General features: G+C 37.3%; 1 protein-coding gene across 3 annotated transcripts in view; it reads left to right on the top strand.

Moving 5' to 3' along the window:
- The first annotated feature begins 377 nt into the window (after positions 1-377).
- pkp1b (plakophilin 1b) overlaps positions 378-26151 on the top strand; it is a 48379-nt gene continuing 22605 nt past the window's right edge. For 2 of the 3 annotated variants that reach the window (XM_062996680.1, XM_062996682.1), the window contains exons 1-9: positions 378-863; positions 6168-6271; positions 15657-16069; positions 16156-16297; positions 17824-18031; positions 21169-21337; positions 22973-23090; positions 25058-25222; positions 25862-26035. In XM_062996680.1, the coding sequence (XP_062852750.1) occupies positions 677-863; positions 6168-6271; positions 15657-16069; positions 16156-16297; positions 17824-18031; positions 21169-21337; positions 22973-23090; positions 25058-25222; positions 25862-26035 (1680 nt within the window). In that variant the 5' untranslated portion in view covers positions 378-676. The remainder of the gene's footprint in view (positions 864-6167; positions 6272-15656; positions 16070-16155; positions 16298-17823; positions 18032-21168; positions 21338-22972; positions 23091-25057; positions 25223-25861; positions 26036-26151) is intronic. The other variant, XM_062996681.1, reaches the window with a different exon arrangement.

The raw sequence follows: 26151 nt of genomic DNA, 5'->3' as shown, positions 1-26151 counted from the left end.
ACTCCCTTACAGTTTTCTCTTGTCCCAGCAGTTTTTAACATTAGTACATTTAGCATAAAATGTGTTCACCATTGTAATTGTAACATTTCACTTAAAAATCCTTGTTTTCTATAACATTTACACAGATTTTTTTAAATGCGATTAATCGCGATTAACTATATGAAATTCTGAGATTAATTGCGATTAAAAAGTTTAATCGTTTGACAGCCCTAATATATATATATATATATACATTTGTTGAGGGGGGCCAACATTTTTTTTTTTGCACTGGGGCCCATGAGCTCCTAGTTATGCCACTGATCCCATATGTTAGAATATAAGGACAAGTCTAAGCTTGGGGAATTGGATAAATTCTAACACAATATGCCACAAAATTTGGTAAAATACTGCCAACAAAAAGTCATGTTTTTAACACATTTTGTTTAGTTTGAGAAAGAAACTGAGCAACGCTTCTGAACGAGGAGCCGTTTGGGATTCGATTAATTCTGCTCGTGTTTTTGAGCCGAGTCATTCGTTAGACTCACTGAATCGATTCAGAATACACATCACTTACAGGAAGGGAACAGGTAAACTTTAGTCAGGAGGAGGATCAAACACGCAGCACGATACACTCATTCCATTCCTCACTTCTGCTTTTTCTTTTGTCTTGACGAGACTTAAGTGTGCAGGTCCTAAAATGGCTTTGGAACCATTAAGATCGACTTTAGCGACCATGGAGGTTAGAGAGACCTCTTTAGCGTTGCCTTCTGAGGGTTCTTACCGCTCGGGACAGCAGCGCGTATTGGAGCAGGTCAGCACCATGAGAAGGAACAAGGGCAGCAAGTACGGCAGCAAAGGATCCACAGGAACCCTCTCTCCTACCAGTAAGATATTCAACCCATCTCAATGATCAGAAGTTATTTATAGACTAAATAAAGCTTAAAGTTTTGTTTAATACACATAATGACGTAGCCTGAAGGTGGTGAGAAAGATCTAGATTTTCCATCATTATGTTTATTGCACTTCTCAAATCATTACTTAAAAATATTTAAAACCATTAAGATTGCTTTCCTGACCACAAGTGGTTAAAAAAGAAACAGAGTTCCATTACTACACCAGTAACCTTATGTAACCCCTCAGTACAGAGACACCTAAAGCAATGTGCTACACTTCTAACAACTTTATTTGTATTTTTTGCATCACCACAGAAGTACATTTTATCTTTCTACTAAACATTCCCTTATTTCATCTTGTGTTACACCCTGTAATATTTCTTCTCTTGACAACTTGTCCACAAAGACAGTTGTAGCACTTTAAATATAAAAGTCTTTAAAATTACCAATTTTTTATTGTCAGTTTAATGTTGCAGTGGGTCTGGTACCAGCTAAAATAACTACGCACAAGGCAGGACACACCCCAGACACCATGCCAATTCACTAAGGCCAGGACGTACAAAGCATTTACTTGCTCACACACATCTAGGAGCAATTTAAATGACCAGTTTAGCCATTGTGAGTTTTTGGAGGGTGGTAGAAAACTTGGCCACAATGAGGAAACCTATGCGAACAAGGTGACAGCATGCGTACGGGGACAAAGATTAAATCAGGGTCCCCAGGGCCCATGTTGGATACGGGTTGTAAATTCTTGCTTAGGGTTGTTTGGGACACCCTGGACAAGACATCAACATATTTTAGGGCTACACACAGTTATGAATTTATTTATCTACTCTCACTCACTCACTCACTCACTCACTCACTCACTCACTCACTTCTAGGGACAGTTTAAAATGGCTAAAGAACCTTCTCGCTTTTGGACAGTAAGTACAAATTAAAAGCAAGGACCCTGGTGATGTGCTGCACCTATTTTACCAGCTGTGCAAATGTGCCACCCCTAAAATTAAGCATGTATATTTATGTTTGTAATATTAGTAATAAATGTTCTAATGAAAGTTTTAACTAATTCTTAAAATGTATTCATTAATTTTCCAAGAAATGCAACAATAGGTTATATATATATATATATATATATATATATTATACATTTTATAAATTGTATGTATTTATATATTATATTTATTATTATATTTAATTATTATATATATTTAAACATGTTAAAGCTTTGTAATTATTACGTTATTGCAAGAAATTATGTAGAGTAAATTTAATAATAATTCATACATTCGTCAGTATTCATAAAATTTATTTAACATCATTGAGAAATACCAGCTGAGTGGATTAACTACACCTGAGTAAACAAAATCTAACCCTTGACTTAAATATTATTATTTTTTTTTTATTAATGGCCACTGACTAATTATTTTCCTGCTTTACAAAGATTACATTGGGAGTTCATGGCATAAAACCCTGTCCACTCATACCAAAACAAATGTCACATTTCAGACTAAAAAACTGACTAAGAGTAAATTTATTTGACTAAAGTAGACATAAATACAGACATAAAATTATGCCAAACCATTATTTTTATATTTTATGCATGTAATCAGAACAGTCACACCACCATGTTAATGCATTATAACTCATTGTAAATGTTTTAACACCAAGTGTGCCGCACTTTCCTACAGTACTGTACAAAATGTGACACATTTTATGTGTTTTTATAAATTATTTTAGGGTAATAAATTAGTAAGCTAGGCCCCAAAGATGAATATACAAAGCTTATAAAAACAAGGTTCTGTAATAAATAATGTCTAAAACTATTTGTGTAGCAGATCATTTCTATTACGATGACACATTTATACAGTGTGATTAATGGAAGTTTAATGGGTCTGTAACGTAAGTCTGTGAAAAGAGTAAACTAAAAGATCAGGAGCGTCTGGCAGGGTTTTGCCACAGGTACAGTTGTACTGCTGTGTTATAGATCTCTTCAGCTGTTCACCTTGCGCATGTCTAAATTTTATATATATAAAAATAATTTAAAGAAAATTAAAATACAAATGTAGGGAAAACCAAACCAAATTGTTCTTTCCAAAACACCTATAATAAAAAAAAATGCAAAGGTGATTAGAATTTTGACCAAATGTCTGTTTTTCAGTGCGACATTTTAGTTTAACAAGAGAATGAGCGGCCTAGACAGCGTGTATTCCTGCGAATCAACAAATTCCTTTCTAAAGATCAAAAAAATCAAAAACAAAAAAAAGAAGTTAATTGGGTTATTAAACCATAAAAGAAAAAAAAATTAACCCCTAAAGCAAGACTTTTGCTGCTTTCTCAGAAGTGATTTGCATGGCGCTGAAATTTCCCACGCTTTATCAGGACAAGATGGCAGAGATGAAAAGCAAATATGAGTCCTTGAACTTACGTTGCAAATACGGATGTCCTGATCCCATGTTTTCCATTACATCAATACAATACGAACACAGCAGCTCTTAATTTCAGCCGGTTGCGATAATGCTGTGCTACTGACGTGTCCTCTCTTTGCACACAGATAATAAAAATCATCAGGAAACATTTACACCAAGTCTGGTACCAGTGTTAAAATGGTGTATAAGACAGTATAATAATTTAGGAATAAAATAAATCACAGTTTGTATTATTACTGTTTCATTGGAGGTGGTACGGCAAATTTCTCATGTGTTTTTTTATGTAAATAAAAAATGAAACCATATTTACACAACAGAGTATTTTAATTGTGTGGCAAAATATATTTATGCTGAATGATTCGTAGCTTTGCTATACAAAACAGAGGCTCTCTGACAGTCAGTTTCTTTCATTTTTTTCTTCACTGGCTTGCATACCTTTTCATTTAAAGTAGAAAAGCATATATAAATAGATTAACTTTTGTATGTTTCCATCCATACCTGTGTTTAAAATGTAAATGCATTAATAAATTTTTCTTACTTTCTTACTATTTTATTTTGGCTAAATCATATAAATTCAGTTTTTGTTGATGCTGGTACTGGAGGAGATAAGAGCTTATGTATTTTAAATACATTTTTCAGATAAAATTAATAGTTTTATTTTAGGAAATGAAGTATTGATATGGGAGGGGGGTTTAGTGTAAAGTGTTTGGGTGAACTGCATTGTAATCATTGACAGGAAATATATGGCATCTGCTTAATCGTTAGCTATAATATCATAGTCATAATAGCTTTAATATATAACAAAAGGTTAACCAAAACCAACACTAACAGGACTGTCTGATTTGTAAAGATATTTACATTTTAAATTTCATTTTAAAATAAGGATTTTTAGCTTTATGGATTTGGAATATTTTTGTAAATGATAAGCAAGCATTGTAGTATTTGCAGGTATTTGTAGTAGACCTTTAGTGCCTAGAAGTTAATTGGCTTGGGGTACTGATCTGTTTTTTCTTAAATTAAAATTAGCATTGAGATCACATGCTGTTGCATTTTTGCATTCCAAGTGTAAAAAAAAAATCAGTGCAACTGTCAGATAGGCTTTCGGGTGGCGCAGCAGTGTATCACACTTGGCCACGTCTACACAAACGTTTGGCTCTGACTGGGGAGGGGGGAATGCGATGGATTGGCGATGTCCAGGGTATTTCTGCCTTGCGCCCAGTGTTTCTTAGTAAAACTGGATCTGCCGCAACCCTGACCAGGATAAAGTGGTTAATACATTTTTAAAAATAAAATGAAAATGACATAAATTATTAAAAATGACTTGTTCAGTCACAAGAATTGAAAAATAAAAATACAGTAGTAAGAGTAAATACTTTGACTAAATATTTAGAATAGGACATTTATTTATTTAAGAAGTGTAATTACCCAAATAATGGAAAAAAATGATGTTATTGAGTGATATGCTGGTTCACTTCACCAGGCCAGGTGTTACATTGTTTGAATTACAATGGCTTTTCAGTACCTTCGAATACACCTGCAGTGCACCTTACAAAAGTTCCTGGTGGGTCCAATGCCCCCTGGATTCTCTGGGCACAGTGCGCCAATTTATCAGAGGCACATCACATTCTCATCCTGTTCCTCCACTTACACAGCCAAACCTGGTTTTTAAAATAGCTAATGCACAATAGCCAGTGTAAAACTGATCCTGTTTAAACGACTTTCTTCAATTGTTTGACGCTATAAAACAAATATTAATGCATTTGAATATCAATGTATTTTTACCAACCACTTTATGAATGTTCGACAGTTGGCTATGAGTAGTTTATACACTAAGCAATGTCCATTAATGCCTTAGTGAATGAAAAAGTAAATAGACAGGATGTGCCGTACATCATTTTTCCTGGAAGACACAAAGATAATACACATACTATACTAAAGCTGCAGTATAGAATATTTTAAGGATGTAGAGATTTGAAGTCATCTTGGCGCTCAGGTAGCGCCGCGGTTCTTTACACTAACCCATCCAGAGTACAAATCCCCAGTGGTGCTGTCACCCGAGCAGGCGTTTGCATACATACATAAGTGGCTCTATCTGGAGGTTTGGCCGAGGCCCATTGGCATTCTCTCCAGGGCGTGTTACTGCATTGCTCCCTGTGATTCAAGGGAAACCAGACCCACTGCAACCCTGATCTGAATAATGATGTGGTAAAACATAAAAAATGAATGACAAAAATAATCTTAATATTTGTCATTGCAAGGGTGGGGCTATTTCTAATCCCTCATAGTTTAATGTAATGGTTGTCGGTTTTAGGTCAGTACTGTGTAAGGTCTGCTACAACAACAAGATAGTGTCAGATAGTCCAAGATAGGTACATTTACATTTTCAGCATTTAGCAGACGCTTTTAATCCAAAGCGACTTACAGAACAGTGGCAGTAAACAGTCTGAGCAATTGAGGCTTAAAGACTTTGCTCGAGGACCCAACAGCAGCAACCTGGCAGTGGTGGGGCTTGAACCAGTGACATTCTGATTAGTCCAGTACCTTAACCACTAGGCTACAACTGGCCTTATGTAGTAATGATTAAAATTACGATTAGCTAAAAAGAATTGGGAGGCTTAATACACACACAGTTCATGCACAGATTACTTCCAAATGTAGGGGATGTTTGAAATCCAGTGTATTCATTTTTCAATTTCAGTTAGATTCCTAGCTTTGGATTATTTTTAATTTTGGTTTATTCAGATTTATAGAAAGAAAGAGCTTTTGTACTAAACCAAAATGCCTAACATACAGTTGTCACTTAAGGTAAAGAAAAATTGCACAGCAGCTTTTTAGGGCCCTATAAATAACTGCATTTTTTTCTAATTAGGCCCGAAGAGTGACAGTGTGTTCCTGGATTTTAAGTACTCCCATTATCAAAATGGATCGGCCCCTTTGTTTGAGAGCTCCATGACAAACGGAGCTGTAAAAATGGTGAGTTTCATGTTTTCAATCTTCATTAGTATTCATTACTTTCATACCACAGATTCCAAAGACTTAGCATAGAATTAGGCTTTAACTGCATGGTTGCTTGGTAACATGAACAATAAGACTAAAGTTTCAGGCTTCAAGTCTGAGCAAATGAAAATTCAAAAGCTTTTGGACTGTATCTATTCTTTCTGTGCATACATTTAATTCAGCAGTTTACTTAGAAACCCTTATATGAGATCTCATGTCATTTCCAGTTCTTCAATAATAACTTTAACTTAGCTATAGTCTTTCTAAAAAAACGTCTGAAGGGTTTTAGGTTTAGGCTTACGTTTGCGAGATGGTTTGCTGTATGAATCACATCCTAACTGAAAATAAAACAATTTGTTGTGACCTCTTGAGAAAGAGAACATTTTAATCAGACCTTCAGTCAGGCATTTCGAAATACATGGTCACCACCATCGCAGTATACAAGTAATGTATTCATGAGTCCTTTATATATTGACCATGTAATGAGCCCACTTGGCTCAGTTACATAATCTTGTCCATTCTGCCTTGCCAAATATGGCTGTCAGAGGGGGCATGGAGGCTTAGTTGATTGACGTGTTGGTTCCTCTAAACTGACAGTCAGTTCAGTTGATTGACGTGTTGGTTTGTGTTGGTTCCTCTTAACTTACCGTCACCTGCGTCTTGTTTAGCCTTAATTCAATCATGTCCCTTCTGCCTTGCCAAATATAGGCCATCAGAGGGGGCATGGAGGCTCAGTTGATTGACGTGCTGGTTCCTCTTAACTGACAGTCACCTGCGCCTTGTTGAGCCTCAATTCACTACAGGTGGAAGTGTTTCTATTTATCATGGTTTCTTCCTCACAGATTTAACTTAGCTATAGTCTTTCTAAAAAAACGTCTGAAGGGTTTTAGGTTTAGCCTTACATTAATGAGATTGGTTTGCTGTATGAATCACATCCTAACTGAAAATAAAACAATTTGTTGTGACCCCTTGATAAAGAGAACATTTTAATCAGACCTTCAGTCAGGCATTTCGGGTGAGTCATGATCATGAGGCGCAAACGCCTTAAAGGCTTGGTGTGAAATTTGACAAGGATTTGCAGCCAGAGTGTCTGTGTGTATTCTCCAGACATGTAAAGCTGACAAGCGGGGTTGCAAAATGCCGTTCTGCCTTTTTTATAGTGTATTTGCATCAGATTTGCATTTCTTTTTCTTCTTTTTTGCTTTTACCTTCCCATATTTGCAGGTTTAAAGATGCATGTCACATGTGATAGGCAGTGTAAACATGCTGCTGTGAGTCCTGCTGTTCTACAGCTCACTGTGCATTTAGCTTTTGGAGAAAGTCAGTCATGAATTGGGTGTGTGTAAGAAGGATTACGTTAATGACGGATTCTGTCAGTTTCTGTGGTCTAAGCATGTCACTCTAAGCATTGTAGCAAAAGAAGGAAAGTCATCCTTCTAAGTAACCCCTTAGGAAATCACTCAGTGGGAGTTTGACACACCCAAAAAATATCAATCATAGATTATTATAGTTAATACCACCATCATAAGCTGGAAAAAGCTTTTTGTCTAATTAGAGCGCTGGAGATGCTGCTTTTTATACTGAACATCATTCGTCACCACCATCTCAGTATACAACTAATGTATTCATGAGTCCTGTATGTATCAACCATGTAACAAGCCCACTTGCTGTGAACATTCGTGCCGGGGCTCATTTACATAATCAAGTCCCTTCTGCCAAATATGGCTGTCAGAGAGGGCATGGAGGCTCAGTTGATTGACGTGTTGGTTCCTCTTAACTGACCATCACCTGTGTGTTGTTTAGCCTTAATTCAATCATGTCCCTTGTACCTTGTCAAATATGGCCATCAGAGGGGGCATGGAGGCTCAGTTGATTGACTGTTGGTTCCTGTTACCTGACAGTCACCTGCGCCTTGTTAAGCCCTAATTCACTCCAGGTGGAAGTGTATCTATTCACCAGGGTTTCTTCCTCACAGATTTGCCGTCTCCTCTTTTGAAACCTCACTTGCTTGTCTCTTGAAATTGTGGTGCTAGGCTTGGTCCGGTCAGGTCCGTTTTTTCTGCTGGGTTACGATGCCATGATGCTTTGTGTCTTTCTGGGAACTTTTTGACCATCTGGACAGTATTGATTATGCATTGTTTCCTCTTTTTCTGAGAACTTGGTTGTCGTTTTGACAACCAGATTTCATTTTTGCACTACGTCTTATCTAGCCCCTTTTCTGTTATGTCTTTTATTAGTTTAGGCACAGGCACCTCAGTCTGCTAACCAGGGTCTTTGCACTGTGTTTGAAAACCCCACCCACCTGGTCCATTCATTTCTGCACCCAGCAGACACGGTGGCCAATTTGTGTCTGCTGCAGGCACTGCCAATTGTGCCTGTTAGATGGTGCCCAGCCAACCAGTAACAGAACCAAGATTTGAATTGGAGAGTTCAGAATCTCTGCGCCCAGCCAACCGGTAGCAGAGCCGAGATTTGAACTGGGAAGTTTAGAATCTCGGCGCCCAGCCAACAGGTAGCAGAGCCGAGATCCGAACCGGGGTGTTCAGAATCTCGGCGGTGGTGTGCTAGCAGAATATCTCTGGGCGCCTTATTCTATTTATTTTGTTAGTTACAGTATTATTCTTCTATTTTCTACATAGTTCATTTTCAATTCTACACCTGGCGTGTCAGTAGCATAGGCCCCACCCGCCCTGTTACAGATTATCTACTTAGATCTTAAATAGTAAACGCTGCATTTTATGGTCATATGTTATTGTATTGCTAATGGCTATGCGTTCTAATGTTTGATGGCTCACTGTGCATTTAGCTGTTGGAGAAAGTCACGCATTGGGCGCGTGTAAAAAGGCTTACCTTAATGACGGATTCTGTCATTGTGCCTGGTTGCAGAACATGAATGAAGATGGTGGTTCACCGAGGTCACACTTAATGTATTTGCAAAATATGGAAAGTTCTTAGGGTAAAACAGCTTAAGTAACCCAGTAAGAAATCACTCATCAGTGTGATGACAGCGCTGTCTGAGTTCTACCGTCTGAGTGTGAACGGCTCACTCCCATAAATCTTATCTAGGGAAGAAAACAGCTTTAAAGGAACAATAAAGCTGGTGCTGCTTGTAAAGTCAATACAATGAGGCAGAACAAACAGAGCAGTAATATGAACTTTGAGAAGTTTCCATGTACTTTGTATTGTTGTATTGTCAGGTTTCAAGTACAGTTGCAGAAACAAGTAGTTAAGATAAATATAATTAATGTTATTATTATTATTATTATTATTATTAATTCTTTCAATCTCCCACCTCACATGTATCATAAGCACTTCACAGGCAGATGGTGTTATTGAATCTATTACATTTAATCACATCGCTGTTTCAATACTCGGTATGTTTTCTTCCACTACATAGACAATAGTTTATGGACATTCTTATAATTGTCAAGTTCAGGTGTTCCAGCCACAGCACTTGCTAACAGGTGACTAAATAGATGATTGACATGCATCAAACTTAGTTTGGGGAAGACTACACAAATAAAAAAAATTATAAAGACAATTGTGGTACAGTGCAAGTACAATGGCCTCTACAGAGCCCCTAAAAACCTCCCCTCAGTACCTGAGGGACAAACGTTTTTTTTCCAAATGCTCTTTTGACTAAATGGGCTCAAATTTCCACAGAAAGAACTCAAACCAGTTTGTAGAAAGAGAAAGAAGAGTGGAGGCAACATTATATTTATGCCAATGCTTTTGGAATTGGTCTTCCAACAAGCTCATGGTTAGGTGCGCTCATACTTTTGACCATGTAGCATGTATAATAGTATTGCCGCAATGGAGAACATATGTGCTACCCATCTGAACTAATCTGCTTTTATGCATAAATGAATAATAAAACATATCTAATCTTTATTCTGGTATTAATAATAAACAACACACAATGAATATTTACAGGTCAAGCAAAAATAACTACAAAAACGAAATGGCAATGGATGTATAAAGGGATTTTAAGATTGATTGGCTATAAATTAGAATTTGACTAAGTTACACAATGGCAAGCAGCCTTTTTTCCTTAATAAAACCTTCCCAAAGTCAACTTTAAAAACAGAACACGTGAATAGCTGCATTGACAAGCTAAAATGACATTATATACTATACCTATATATTATATAGGTATTTGTGCTGAACCCATTTTAATTAATTTGCTTATTTTTGTTATAGAAGTTGGTAAAATTAGCTTTGCACACCCAAAAAACAGCTGTCTTATTATTTATAATTATAATAAGTCCATAGTACAATTCATACTAACACTATTAGGTTATTATGAGGTGTACTGATCACTTGGGGACCATGGGGAACACTGCACTTTCCCCCAAGCAGCCTAAACTGTTTTTCTGACTAAATGAGTTTTTATGCGTTGTGTATGGTCTAAAATGTCTCAGAAAAAGTTTCTGCAGTATATAATTAATGTAATTGTGTCCCATACTTCTGTCATCTACTTAAATTATGACCATTGGGTTGCAGTTGAATCTTTACCTTTGTTTTTATGTTGCATCCCAACCTGAATAATATTAGCACTCAGCTGATCATATCATAGGACAATCAGCAAATTTGTATTGGTTTATATGGTTGATGTGTAGAAGTGTGGGATGTAGAGCTGTAGAGGCATTCTGCCATATAAAAAGTTTTACAGTCTCTTAAGACATCTGTTTATGTAAATCATGTCAAAGTGTTACAGGAGTCTGGAGCCTATTGCTACTATGCCTAGTAGTGGACCTCCTGCAAAGAAAGTAAAGTTAAGGGCAGTAGCAGTGTGGTGGTTAAGGTACTGGACCAATAATCAGAAGGTTGCTGGTTCAAGCCCCACCGCCACCAAGTTGCCACTGTTGGGCCCCTGAGCAAGGCTTTTAACCCTCAATTGTCAACCCTACAAATTTGTATTCACTTACAACTTTAAGTAGCTTTGGATAAAAGTGTCTTCAATAGAAGAACACTAAACAAGAATGTTCTAATTGTTGAAATGGCATATTGTTTTGTCTTTAACTATTTTGTTTTAATTACCATAATTAATGAATAAATAATGCTAAAAAATCCAGTTAATTTCAAAAGTTTCTCCAACTTTGCAGTGTTGTTGTTTGTAAAGAATGATAGAATTACATCTGTACATCTGTTCATGTGCAGTCAGCTCCACAGTTAACTGGTACCCTCTGTAAAATGGGCAAAAACACCAACCAATTCAACCTGAAATCAGATCCAGGTTTTGATTTAATAAAAAAAATCCAAACCTTAAAAAGTATAAGGTACATTTTATGTATATTTATTCATATGTTAAAAATATATATTATATAAATATATTTATATTTTTTTTACAAAGCCATGTTACAATAATTGCAGAGATGGCCAAATCAAGAACTGTCAATTACAGCAATGACCAGAGTAAATGAATAAATAAATACTTATTTTTTCTATTAAACAGTAAATCCAGCAGATTATATTACTTCAAGTTGCATTTAGAGCAGTTAGACTTTACAGCTGAATGCACTCATTTTAGTACCAGAGACTGAGGTGCTCTATTAATGTAAAAAACGACGCTAAACCAACATTAATTAAAGTTTTAGTGAATTGTACACTTGTAAAAATGCCATGTAATTGTAGATGGGGTATCATCTTCTTCAAACCATGATCCATGAATCTTGCATGGGTATTTAAAACTATTTTTTATCATCATCGCCCTGATTATATTCTCTAATTTTGCCTGTGTTGAAACCGTAAATCATAGATGACTGCTTGGGGGATCCTCAACACTCAACTTAATAAAAAAATGTTTAAAAAAATGCATGTTGGTTTGTTAAAAATATATATTTTTGATATGTATATAGTTCTTTTACTTAGTGCTGGACAATAATTCGATATCGATATCGCGATAGAAAATGTTTCAATAACGGTGATATGATTTTTAAACAAATTCGATCGATATGCATACATCAGTGCGTGATGATGTACGCCACAGGCACGAAGCCAGCGTTACCGCTCTGATTACACTCCGCTACAACACGGTGGATATTAGCGGCTAAATGAACGGGCATCCACAGTTAAAAAAAAGAAGCAGTAGAAATAGTTGATAAGAGATGAAAGACTAGACCAGGGGCGGCTCATTCATTAGGGCGATCGGGCGACGCACCACCAAAGTGCGAAAGGGAAGAAATGTTTCTATCACATTTAACCAGTGTTAAACTAGCTGTGACTGTTCTGGAGTCTGTCTTGCCTCTAAATATCGTAGTCCAATCAGCGTCGAGTTGTGTTCCGTACAGTACCGCCCCTTTTGGGGCGACTCGACTCTAACTGAAAATCGCCCCAGATCGCTCTCATAGACTCTCATGTTAAAGCTCTTTTTTTCGTAATTCAGGCGCTGTAATGCATTTTGAATGACTTCCGGAGGGGCACGCACTTACATGCCTGCGTCACACGTAATCGTTCCTTATTTGGAAACTAAACGTGGTGTTCCATATATTTATCAATGGGAGAGAAACGCTGCAGATTAGACTGAGACGGGGCGATGTGTATGAAACAGAAGGAAACTGCTGCTACTGTGGGAATTAGAAAGCGTTTGGTTATTATTTTAAGTAGTGTTCACTTTTAGTCTTAGTAACACTGTGTGTAGGGCGAAAGTAAAGTAACACCGGCAGGTCCGGCACTTTTCTCACTGCCTGTCGAGTGCTATGAATAAAGAAAGGACTCAGTTTTAACTAAAACTAAATTGATTTATTATTCGGAGCATCAGCTTGCAGATACGCAGAACATGCGAGTGAGTAGGGTGCGTTCCAACAACCTACTGAGAGGAGGGAATAAGGGTACACACTTCAAAGTGCACTTGTCTAGCAAAATGCATAAATATACAGTTGCTCTACACTGCCCCCTAAGCAACGCAGTCCAGACCCGGGGCTGCATGTCAGTGTGAAGATGGATTATGTAAAAATGTTGTTTGCACTATTGAGAAAAAATGATGTTACATGATGTTCTTTATGTTGTTTTGCCTAAAATATGGTTCTGATCTATTATTATAAAGAATGAAAATAATACATGTTAAACAGCCTAAATAAAACATTTTGATAATGTTCCTATGACGATGTAAGGCCCGTTATATTTTTTATAGGTGCAACCCTAACCACTTACCCCCTGCTCCCGCTCAGGTAAACACCTGCCATACCACCCCCACCCTATGCCTTCCACCAACCTGCCAGGGTGTTCCTTATTTCCAGTTCTGAAAGTTGGCAACCCTAGTTGGAGCAGCAAGCACCTAAAATAAAATGCTGATGATTACTAAATTTAATTGTTAGTGTGAAAGCTTTACTTAATTTTATGATTAATGGTAAAGCTGCTCTCTCTCTCTCTCTCTCTCGCTCTCTCTCTCTCTCTCTCTCTCTCTCTCTCTCCATGTTCATAAGTTATTTGTGAGGGCAAACTGACAGATGACTTAAGATGTTAATTATTTAAGCTTTAATTTACCCATTGAACGGGTCACCTTGGCCATCATCGCAACAATTGCCCCCCCCTGAGAGATTTGGCAGGAGCCGCCACTGGACTAGACTCTTTTTTTCTGTGTTCTTTAAGCACAACATCTGCTGCAGCAAATTCTGCAGCAACTCTTAAGCACTTTTTATATTCTTTATTCTGGTTAAGCACTTTTGTTCGAAAATGTTTACTAAAGCAATAAGCCACGAGAGGCCGTGCAGTAACGCACGGTCATAGCAGTAACGCACGGTCTCGAGTGGCTTATTGCTTTTATAAAACGGCGGTCAACATAAAATACAACAAATACAACAATGTTTAATTCATAAATGTATTTATTGTGTATAAACTTACAATTAAACATTCTTCTGCGACGCCAGGTAGTTCGATTAACAGTGTTGCTAGGCAACATGAGGGCGAACATAACATTCACTTTTTCTTTTCAGTGGCGTATTAATATGGAATGATGTGAGGTGGTCATAGGTGTGCGTTTATCGGGGATTTTACAACGGCTTCGAACGCGGCTCAGCCAATCAGATTTTAGGACCGGAACTATCCGTTTTATAAATACAAATAATAATCAGTCCATGTTGTGGATTAAAGTTAAGACCAGAGGTGGAAAGTAACGAATTACATTTACTCGCGTTACTGTAATTGAGTGTACTCTTTTGTTATTCGTGTACTTATACTTTTTAAAGTAGATTTCACAGCCTGTAATTTTACTTTTACTTAAGTATGTTTTGTATTAAGAATTGTAATTCGCTACATTTTAAATAAGATCTGTTACTGAGTAAAATAATAAACGCTAAAGAAATCGCGTCTGGGAAACTGCTGCAGTGAATTCTGCGACGGGGAGTCGGATCTTTTGACTCGGTTCCTTTTAAAGAGCCGTATATATACATAAAGCGCGAAGCGGTTCCTTTATTTCAGTTTAAAGGGCCTTTCGATAGATTCAAATAATTCTACGACACATCACTAGTGGTTATACAGTTTAAAAAAGTTTTATGGGACTAAAATGACACATTACACACCCCTAAATGTTTTAAATGTTGCATCAACATGTTTCTTCTATTATATTTGAATAAAAACAACTATTGTGAGATTTATATCCACTTGTCATGTTTGCATTACACAGAAGAGACCCCCCCCTGCTGTTAATAAAGTAACTAAGTAACCTTTACTCTGAGTACAATTTAAATGAGTTACCTTTTACTTGAGTAGATTTTTAGACTAGTAACTTTACTCGTACTTAAGTAAAAATTCATTAAAGTAATAGTACTTTTACTTGAGTACAATATTTTAGTACTCTTTCCACCTCTGGTTAAGACATATGTTAATATACAGTATTATATTATATATTGTCAAAGCTTATGTTTATTTGAGAATGATGTCATGTTTTTGTCTGTATACAAATGCTGAATACAAGTAAAAGGTGAAAGCTAATTTATTTGTATTATTATTATTATTATTATTTCTAAAATATTATGTAGTTGTAAAGGGTGAGATTTCATAGACTTTGCAAATACGTTTTTCAGAGGTTCGCAGGTACAGCCTTTCAATGTTGGTGTTTCTGGCAGTTTTCTGACATTTGTATTATTCATATCGATATCGGAATTATATTGTATCGACCGAAATTAGGAGTTATATCGTGATATAAATTTTAGCCATATCGTCCAGCCCTACTTTTACTTAACATCTATGAACGATAGGTTCACTTTAATATATATATTTTTCATTGTGAGATTGAGCCCATTTTTCATTGTGAGATTTTTACCCATCTTACCTATCCAAGGGTGCTAATAATTTTGGAGCTGACTGTAGCCACTGTATCTCAACAATAACAATAATATTCCCTTACTGTTTATTTCTTCAGAGACAGCAAAATCAAGGGGTTATGCAAAGAAGCGTTAGCGCCAGATCTGCCAGCTATCAGAGGAGCCAAAGAAGCCTGAGTGGAAGCAACATGTTTCCTAGTAGCCCCACAACTATAAGTCCACCCTATAGCCCACCTGAACCTTACTTCGCTAGTACTGGTAATCTTGGCTATGCTGCTGTTTCTAATAACCGCTGGACCCGGAGCATCAAACAAGCGAAAGGTACAGAGAGGTACAGCCAGTATCCTCTTAACAGAAATGGCCAGATCATGGCAAACAACAGCATTCATAGAAACGGAAACAGCAGTCAGTTCTATTCCAACCAGGCCATTAGTAGAAGGCCTCTTTCTACCCACTCCAACCCAGAACCCAAGTTCTCCACGGTGACCAGGAGCAAGAGCGAGATGACCGGGTGAGTTTGAGAACCTGATCCCGTTTTTATGTCTGTCACATGGTATTGATTATAAATTTGCTATTATTGCTATTATTGTTTCTCAGAATGAACGGAGAGACAGGCTCTGCCGAGATCACATTAGCTGATGCGGTGAACTGGCTCAGAGTTGATGATAAGAATTATCAGTTGCGTGGTGCTTCCTTTATTCAGCACAGCACGTTCAGTGACAACAAGGCCAAGGAGGAGGTGAGGAAATATTTTATAGATTACATTTTTTAGAATCCACATACCTAGTGTGGGTTTCTCAAAAAATTACAGTTTTGATGTACCAGCATGTAAAAGAATATGTTACATAAAGACATCCGAGGTGGCTGCTCAGGTGGTGCAGCGGTAAAAACACACACTGGAACACCTGGGATCTGGGATCTTGAATACATCGTATCGAGTCTCAGCTAGGTGACAAAATGCATGGGTTAGCTTTGTTCTCCTCAATCGGGCAATTGGACGTGCTAAAAAGTCGGGAGAAAAAGGGGAGAAAATGCATAAACAATATATATACATATGCTAATCCTTATGCTAAGGTACACTAATTACTAAGGGCTAATTGCTAAGCTAACATCACAAACACACTAATGACAATGAACAAGGAACCAAAATTAGTTTATTTAATTAGGTTTTTGACATCGTGTTTTACACTATGGTTACATTCTTGACAGCACAGGTAGTTAAAGATTACACATGATCCACCATTTAGATTCATGACAGGACAGGAAGTTCAACATCAAACAGCATCATGGGCAGTTTTGTATCTCTAATTCACCTAACTGACATGTGTTTGGTCTGTGGGAGAAAACCGGAGCTCCCGGATGAAACATGCAAACTCATCACCCTAGGACCCTAACGCTCCACCAGGAACTCAAACCCATGACTTTTTGATTGTAAGAAGAGAAATCAAAGGATGAATCATAAGGGAAGGGGTGGTGACTAAGTGGGTGTGGACTGAGTGGGTGTGGAGTGAAAACAACAACACTGAATCCATCTCAGCAACCAGCTAACAAATTTCCTCATATGTTATTAATAAACAAAAGGAATGTAGCATGTGATAATGAAGTCATAACTTTAACACATCTCAGCTCCTGTACCTCTGCAGCCAATAAGAGGGCAGGGTGGAATCCTTTTTATGAAAAATGATATGGTTTAAACAAAAATGTGTGTATGTACAAATGGAATTATGATAAGGGAGTACTTCATTGGGTTATTATTAATTATTATTAATAATTCCATTAATAATGGAACATCTGGCGCCCAGGGGCGAGAAGAGGAGGGCTGTGCACGTGTCAGAAGAAGCTTCTACAGCGACGTGCTCTCCTCGGATGCAATCTGGTATCTCTGGTAGCAGCGGAAGACAAAATTGAGTGTGCTAAATCAGGAGGAAAATGGAGAGAAAATGCATCAAAAAAATAAAATAAAATATTTGAACATCTAGGCAAGATAAACCAAAGGATGATTCATAAAGGAAGAGGTGGTGACTGAGTGGGTACACAGATAATAGTAACCACGGTCTGGTCATCTCCAAAACTGCAGCTCTTGTAGGGTGTTCCCGGTCTGCAGTGGTCAGGATCTATCAAAAGTGGTTCAAGGAAGGAACAGTGGTAAACCGGTGACAGTGTCATGGGTGGCCAAGGCTCATTGATGCGCGTGGGGAGCGAAGGCCATGTCTGAAAAATCTAAACTGACAACATCACACCTTTCTCAACATTATTCTTTCTCAGGTACTAAAACTGAATGGCATCGAATTCCTAATGTCCCTTCTTAAAAGCTCCAACATTGAAATCCAGGAGGCGTCTGCGTCCGCCCTGCGTAACCTTGTCCTCAAACACCAAGCCAACAAAGACGAGTTGCGGCGCTTGAATGGGGTGACCCAAGTCTCGAACTTGCTTCAGGAGTCTGACAGTCTTCAGCTTCAAAAACACTTGACCGGTAAGCAGCTGAAAACTCATTAGTATTGCAGAATTAAAAAAATAAATTAATTAATAAAAAAAAAAAATATATATATATATATATATACATACCGATCAGGCATAACATTAAAACCACCTCCTTGTTTTTACGCTCACTGTCCATTTTATCAGCTCCACTTACCATATAGGAGCACTTTGTAGTTCTACAATTACTGACTGTAGTCCATCAGTTTTTCTACATACTTTTTTACCCTGCTCTTTAATGGTCAGGACCACAGGACCACTACAGAGTAGGTATTATTTGGGTGGTGGATCATTCTCAGCACTGCAGTGACACTGACATGGTGGTGGTGTGTTAGTGTGTGTTATGCTTGTATAAGTAAATAAGACAGCAGTGCTGATGGAGTTTTTAAACACCTCACTGTCACTGCTGGACTGAGAATAGTCCACCAACCAAAAATAAACCAAATAATGATGAAGGTCTAGTAGATGACCAACTCAAACAGCAGCAATAGATGAGCGATTGTCTCTGACTTTACATCTACAAGGTGGACCAACTAGGTAGGAGTGTCTAATAGAGTGGCTAGTGAGTGGACACTGTATTTAAAAACTCCAGCAGCACTGCTGTGTCTGATCCACTCATACCAGCACAGCACACACTAACACACCACCACCATGTCATCGTCACTGCAGTGCTGAGAATCATCCACCTGCTCTGTGCTTCTATATGGTAAGTGGAGCTGATAAAATGGACTGTGTGTGTAGAAATCAGGAGGTGGTTTTAATGTTATGGCTGATCGGTATTTGTATATAAACCAGGATAGACTTGAAGTGGACTAAGATGAAGACTTTACATCCATCTTCATTAGAAAACAAATGAACAAATGCTAATAGCACCCAGGATTAGGTGGCCAGCAGTACTTACAAGTTCAGGCAGGTTTTAAAATAATTAAAAATTTAAAAATGTATTTAGATTTTAGATACTTTGGGATAAGTAATATTTTATCAGATGTCAAAAACTGGCAGTAAACCAGGATGAACAATGACCTTTGATGTCAGAAGGGAATGTATTCTATGGGATTGACAACAGGATGAAGTGTTTTCTACCCCACCAGTACAAGTCTACACTAGTAAACTATTTGCCTCAGTCATTTCCAAATTCAAAGGAAGATTGCTGTTGTTGTTTTAATCTTTTGTAAAAATTAGTAAATGTGTTAGAAGTATAAAATGCCCTCGGCTTTTTTCTACCACTAAACGTGTAAAGACAACTTGAAATTAAACGCCAACGTTATTTGTTCCAATTTACACCCACACATTTACATTTGCAGCAATTAGCAGACGCTTTTATCCAAAGCGACTTACAATTATGACTTATTTTATTTAGAGCAATTGAGGGTTAAGGGCCTCGCTCAGCGGCCCAACTGTGGCAACTTGGTGAACCAGCTTGAACTTTGCATTTTACTTTGTGTCCTAACATTAAAATAAGGGTGTATATATTGATGGATTAACTTCAATCTTCTGTTCCACATCACAAAATGTCCAGTGCCCAGGCAGGTTAGTCTAGCACCTGCACTCTTACTACAACGAGATGATTTGAGGCTTGGTACTATCTTGCTTCAGACGTCAGTAAAAGAGACATCTACACTACCGGTCAAAAGTTTTAGAACACCCCAATTTTTCCAGTTTTATTATTAGACTCAAGCAGTTCAAGTCCAATGAATTGCTTAAAATGGTACAACTGCCAGAGGTTAAAAAAAGTTACCCAAAACTGAAAAATAATGTATATTTCAGAATTATACAAAAAGGCCTTTTTCAGGGAACAAGGAATAAGTTAACAACTTAAAGCTGTTCTGGAGCAATGGAGGTTGATCAAGCCTTGAAAGTTGGTGCTACCAACTCCTACAGGTGTTATGACTTTTCCTGATTACTTACAACCCCCTCTGCCTGCATAAAAGTAGTGTTGGAACACACTGTGGTACCATACCTTTGTGAGCATTATTTAAACAGTATTGTACTGCAGAAAGTTTTATGTTGCTATAAAAATGGCAAGAAAAAGGCAATTAACAATGGAAGAGAGACAGACCATCGTAACACTTAGAAATGTAGGTATTTTGATTGATTCCATGATTTCTTTTTTTAACCCTTTGATGCACAACCTGGGTCAAAAGTGACCCAACTGAGTTTTTATTTTCTTTATCTATATTAATTTCGTCATTTAAGCTTCCATGAATTTTTCAATTAACTTGTTTTTGATCATCACAAATCCTTATTTCAGTTTTATATTTTTTGCTTTTTTAATAAAAATCATTTTTGTATCACTACCCTTCTAATGCACAACATGGGTCAAAAATGACCCTTATGTATTTATTATGGAATTTGCTGATTACTGATCAATTACTGATCTTTTGAAAGACAACCAAAGATTAGGCTCTTGAATCTTAATTATGTCCAATACTATTTGCTTGCTAGCTGTTTACATATTCTAGTATAGATAGCTTTTATTAGCTAAGACAGCAAATACATGAATAACTGACAAATGTGCATATGAAAATATTCTTGATTGGATGAATATGGGTCATTTTTGACCCATGTTGTGCATTAGAAGGGGTTTGCTTAGCTTGTGCATCAAAGGGTTAACTTCAATTGTTTTTTTGTTCTGTGCTTTCATTTCAGACAACAATAAGATATTAAACTGCTTAAATTTCAATAAAAAACTGGAAAAATTGGGGTGTTCTAAAACTTTTGACCGGTAGTGTAGATGGCAGCATATGTTGCTCCAAAATGTCTATGTACCCCTCGCATTAATGGTGCCTTCACAGATATGCAAATTATACACGCCATTGGCACTAACACACCCTATACCATTATAGATGCTAGCTTTTGAGCTTTGCATTGGTAAAAATCAGGATAGACCACCTCTATTATTTACACAAACAAATTTAAAGGTGCAATTTGCTTTGATACTGACCACACAGAACATTGAAGTACGTCAGGTGATGCTGCACAATAACCTTAACACAGAACTGTTGACTTTTGGTCCATATCAGTCTGTGTATAGGGTTTATGGCAGTTTTTACTATTCCTAATCCAGACACTCAATTTACCTGTAATGTTCAGATAACATGATCTCGAAGTGCTCCTGTTATTTGTCTCCAGGTCTTCTGTGGAACCTGTCCTCAGCAGAGAGCATTCAACCCAGTCTACTACCTCAGAGTGTGCCAATTCTCACTCGAAAAGTTCTGCAGCCATATGCAGCTCCCTCAGAGATTACAGAAAATTCTGAACTGCAAGATGAGATCTTCTGCTATGCTACAGGATGCCTACGGTGAGCAGAGCTCCCTAGTTTTATTTTTCTAAAAGAAGAAAATAACCTCCGGGGCCGGGCAGATAACTATGGCTAGTTTACAGTGAGGTTTGGAATTTCTCCTGTATGCTGTTGACATATGTCAGGGAACATTTTTTATGTCTATAGAAACAGCAGTTAAATAGAATGTATGGGGGATTTAAATAATTAAATATAGAAACATTAGTAGGTGAAGTGTTTTCACCATGGTGTACACCTGGCTCTGTAAAATTACTTCATATTTGTCAGCTATGCTTACAGCCCTGGATCCCCAAAGTACCTAACAGCTGGCAGCAAACAGTATGGGTTGAAGACCCTAAACATAAACCCTAAACATAAATCCATCCAGATACCATGTGTGACAGGTTGATTCCATACCATATAATTTTTTTGTTTTTGGTCCAGGCTTAGTGCTTCTTTCAATAAATTATGTGTCTGTGTCTTGCCACAGAAGGTTTCCAAAATGCCAGTCCTGCCATGTATGTCAAATTAAAGCTCAGAGAGAGCACACATACACACATTCTACACTTAAATAATAGTCCAAATACTTAACCAAAAATACTTTGGGAAAGGTTAGAGCACAACTGCTGCAGACTTTTAATCAGATGAAATATACAAGTACATGCTCATAGATTTACTCAAAATAATTAAAGAAAATTGTATGTTTTTGGTTAGCATTAATAAAAAATGAGCAATAATTGGCTAATGTACCCCAAACCAGAATGTGGTTAGATAGATAATGTTACATATTATATGAAGTAGGCACTTAGGTGGCACCCTAGCCTATTACCGCTGAGATTCGGGTTTGAATCTCAGTGGTGCTATCGGCTGGCTGGGTGTCTATACTGTCATATATTTGTCATGCCAGTGATAGCTCAGTGGTTAAGGTACTGGACTAGTAAACAGAAGGTTGCCGGTTCAAGCAAAATGTAAATGTCTGATGGGAAGTGGATAGGCAAAGCCCTGTGACGGATTGGCGCCCTGTCTTGTGTGTTCCTGCTTTGCATTCAGTGAACCAGACCTGCCAAGACCCTGACCAGGATAAAGTAATGGTTCACCCTCGGCTTGCTCAACAGGGGTTTTTGGTCTGTTGGTCCTGGATTCTGTAAAGTTTCTTTGAGACAATGTTCATTGTAAAAAGTGCTATATAGATAAATTTAACTTAAAATAATTTGACTTGATGGAAAAACAGTGGTTATATTTAGTGATGTAGAAAAAAGCTGGTTTTCTTAGGTTGCTGTGTTAAAACATTAATTTACCTCAGGCTTTTTTTATTGGCTTTAGCTTTGCTTTCAATGACAAAAGAAAAAGCACTAAATAATTTTTTCTTTTAATTATTGAGTTATTATAAGCTAGTGGAGATTGTTTTAAAAAGTTCATGTGTGGGAGCTTCGGAGTTCCCTGGTTGTTGCTTACACAGTAAACCTATTCTCATTAAATCTTTTGTATCTTCTCATAATAACGTTGCTTGGGTATCCGGAACGTAAATGTGAGAATGCACTGTGTGAACAAGTTTACTAACCAGGCTTAAAAAAAACCCAAAGGATTAAGGAAATGCCAAGAGAAGGAAAAAAAGTTGTTGTGTAACTATGGTCTGTTCTCTTCTCCTACCAACAGGAATTTAAGCTGTGGCACGAAAAACATCAGACAAGCTTTGCGCAAATGTGAGGGCCTTATCGACTCGCTTGTCAAACACATGCAGGTCTTCTTGGATAAAGAGAGTTATAATGATAAGGTACTCCTGCTGCTTTGCTACTCCCTGCTGCTATAAACAGCCAAATGTGACAGTCTGGTGTCATTTACTTGTTACTGTGTCCTAAGTTAACTTTTGAGAAATGTCTGATCTTTTTATTCAAATTTTTATATGTTTCATGTAATATTCATTCCATTTTAGCACAAAAGTAAAAACATGAGGGTAGCATGGTGGCTCTGTGGATAGCACTGTCACCTCACAGCAAGAAGGTCCTGGGTTTGATCCCCAGGCGGGACGGTCCGGGTCCTTTCTGTGCGGAGTTTGCATGTTCACCCTGTGTCTGTGTGGGTTTCTTCCGGTAGCACCAGCTTTCTCCCACAGTCCAAAAACATGCAGTCAGGTTTATTGGAGACACTGAATTGCCCTGTAGGTGAATGGGTGTTTGTATGTGTGTGTCTGCCCTGCGATGGACTGGCGCCCCGTCCAGGGTGTTACTGTGTGCCTTGCGCCCATTGAAAAGCTGGGATAGGCTCCAGCACCCTACCCCCCGCACAACCTAATTGGATAAGCGGTTAAGAGAGTGAGTAAAAACATTAATGGAAATTAGAAGGTATACATGAAACAGCTTAATTTGATAATAATAATAATAATAATAATAATAGATATTTAGTAGATATTTTATTTACTTGGGTAAACTGCCAGAGAAAGAGTGTTGTAACTTAAGAGATTTATTAGTTTTTTCATTAAGGATAAGTTGGCTCAGACTATATTTAGAACAGTAAACATCAGACAACCTCATTGGTGGTTCATAAAGTTTCCAAATATACCCTGTGGAAGTGTTCCTGGTGGGATTTTGCTGATTTTAGAGTATGAGTGCTATATTTTCCCAACTATTTTAAAGTACACAGCTGAATTTGAAAGGCCAACCAGTCGTCTACACAGACATATTTGTTTATGTCTGGAGGCAAGAAGGATAAAGCCCTGCAGCCCTATTATAAACCGGTGCCCTGTCCAGAGTATTTATACCTGTACCAGAGTGTTTCCTGATGGAACTGTACTCGCCATGACCTTGACCAGGATAAAGTAGTTGATTGATAAAGGGACATGTACAATGGTATTGGGGGTCAAAAGTCTGAGACCACTGGTAAGAATGCTTCTGTTTTGCATTTTTCTCATATTTAATACAGCGTTTCATTAAAATCATGTTATCAGCATAACATTTCAAATGAAATACAGTGGTACCTTGTAAACTCAAAATCTTTGAAACTCAATGCCATTCGTTGAGAAATTTGTATCCTTAAACTCAACATTTCCCTGAAACTCAATGTGTTGTTTGTTTTTTAAAAATGTGTTCATTTAATTTTAAATTAACAACGAACTGCCGCTTTGTTCAGCACTTGGCTTGAGCAGTGCTGTAATACGTCATCAAAGTGCGAATATGAGACAAAACTGCTTTTGTGTGAAAACCGTCAAATCCAGTCTGAAAGCTCCACATTTATCTGTGTTTAACTGGATTTCTTATACTTGTGTTACAGCTCGGGGTTCAGAAGATAATAAGAATCAGCTTTTTATTTCAGTGTTTATATATTATATAATATATAATATATTAATTGTGTTATTTTCAGTTTATAAGGGTCAAAAACAACCCCATTATTTTACATAAGCCCAAAATTCCACGAGACCATGGAAAGCATTAAGAGGTTTTCCATATATCCTTATGGGAAAAAATACCTTGAAACTCAACGTCTTTTAAACTCAACGCCACTCCCAGAACCAATTGACACTGAGTTTCATGATACCACTGTATTAGTATTTGGTCATGTTTTAATAGGTAAACAATGGCTGCAATTTGTTGTATTCAACATAAAAATCTGTCAGACTCACATTTTGGCCCCCACTGAATGTCTTGCCAGTCTTGGGATTTTTCAACGGCATTATTATTTTAACATTTCCATGAAAGCCTAGCAGCTGAAAATGTTTTTACCCTAACAAATGTTGTCTGTTTACAGTCTGTGGAGAACTGTGTGTGTATTCTGCACAACCTTACCTATCATCTGGATACAGAAGAAACTTACTTGTTCCACAAGATGTTACCACAAGTTAAAGCTTTAGGTACTAATGACACAGACATGGGCCCCATAGGCTGCTTCAGCAACCAGAGTCGAAAACTGCAGGTTAGTCACACTGGAAATTTGCTGTGGTGATAAACATAATCATGTTATCACAGACTGATTATAAGCACAATTTTTGTCCATAATAAATATTTTTTACCACACTTGCATCCACACTCACATGGCAGGATGTAAAATAAGATGGACTGCAACATCAAAGTAAAACCAAATAAAGGAAACAAACAAACATCCAGGAGTATTTTATCTAGACAGAGAATAGCTTTGATGCCTGTCTTCCTTGAGTTCTGGTAGATTAAGACGAGCTAGACATATATCTCAAAAGGTATGCACAATCAATTTAGTTCTTTTACTATCTATCGCCCACAATATTATGGAAAGATTTAGGAAATGTGTAGAAAGTCATGTAGGCAAAGGCTGGGAAGTATTGGAAGTATTTGGAAAATCCATTGTCACCTAACACAGTCCACTGCTGCCATCAATACATTTTATGCAAAAAATTTATAGAATCCATGGATGAATTCAGCCTGTAAACTAAGAATAATAGAAATTAATAAATAAATAAATAAATCAATTAATTAATTAATTAATTAACAATAGAAATTAAGCTTCAGGAAAAAATAACAAATCACAGATTCTTCTGTTTATTGCATTTTACAAAATTATTATGTTTTTGCTGTCTAGCAGAGTGGTGTAGACTTGTCACTGTTGGAGGAACACAACCCCAAAGGCAGCGGACTACTTATTCATTCACAGACACTGCAGTTATATCTGCATCTGCTGAGCTCCAGCAAGAATGGTACCACTCTGGAGGCATGCTGTGGAGCGCTGCATAACCTCACCGCCAAGAAGGAACCTGTAAGACTTTATGCAATACTCTAAATTAATACTCCTAATGCTATTTATTTATAATTAGTTTTGCTACTTCAAGTCAAGTCAAGTCGAGTCAAATTTATTTATATAGCGCTTTTTAC

The sequence above is a fragment of the Trichomycterus rosablanca genome, chromosome 6 (genome assembly GCF_030014385.1).
Source record: "Trichomycterus rosablanca isolate fTriRos1 chromosome 6, fTriRos1.hap1, whole genome shotgun sequence".
In the NCBI taxonomy this organism is placed as follows: Eukaryota; Metazoa; Chordata; class Actinopteri; order Siluriformes; family Trichomycteridae; genus Trichomycterus; species Trichomycterus rosablanca.
Note: the sequence above shows the minus strand (reverse complement) of the source record. Positions and strands in the feature narration are given on the sequence as shown.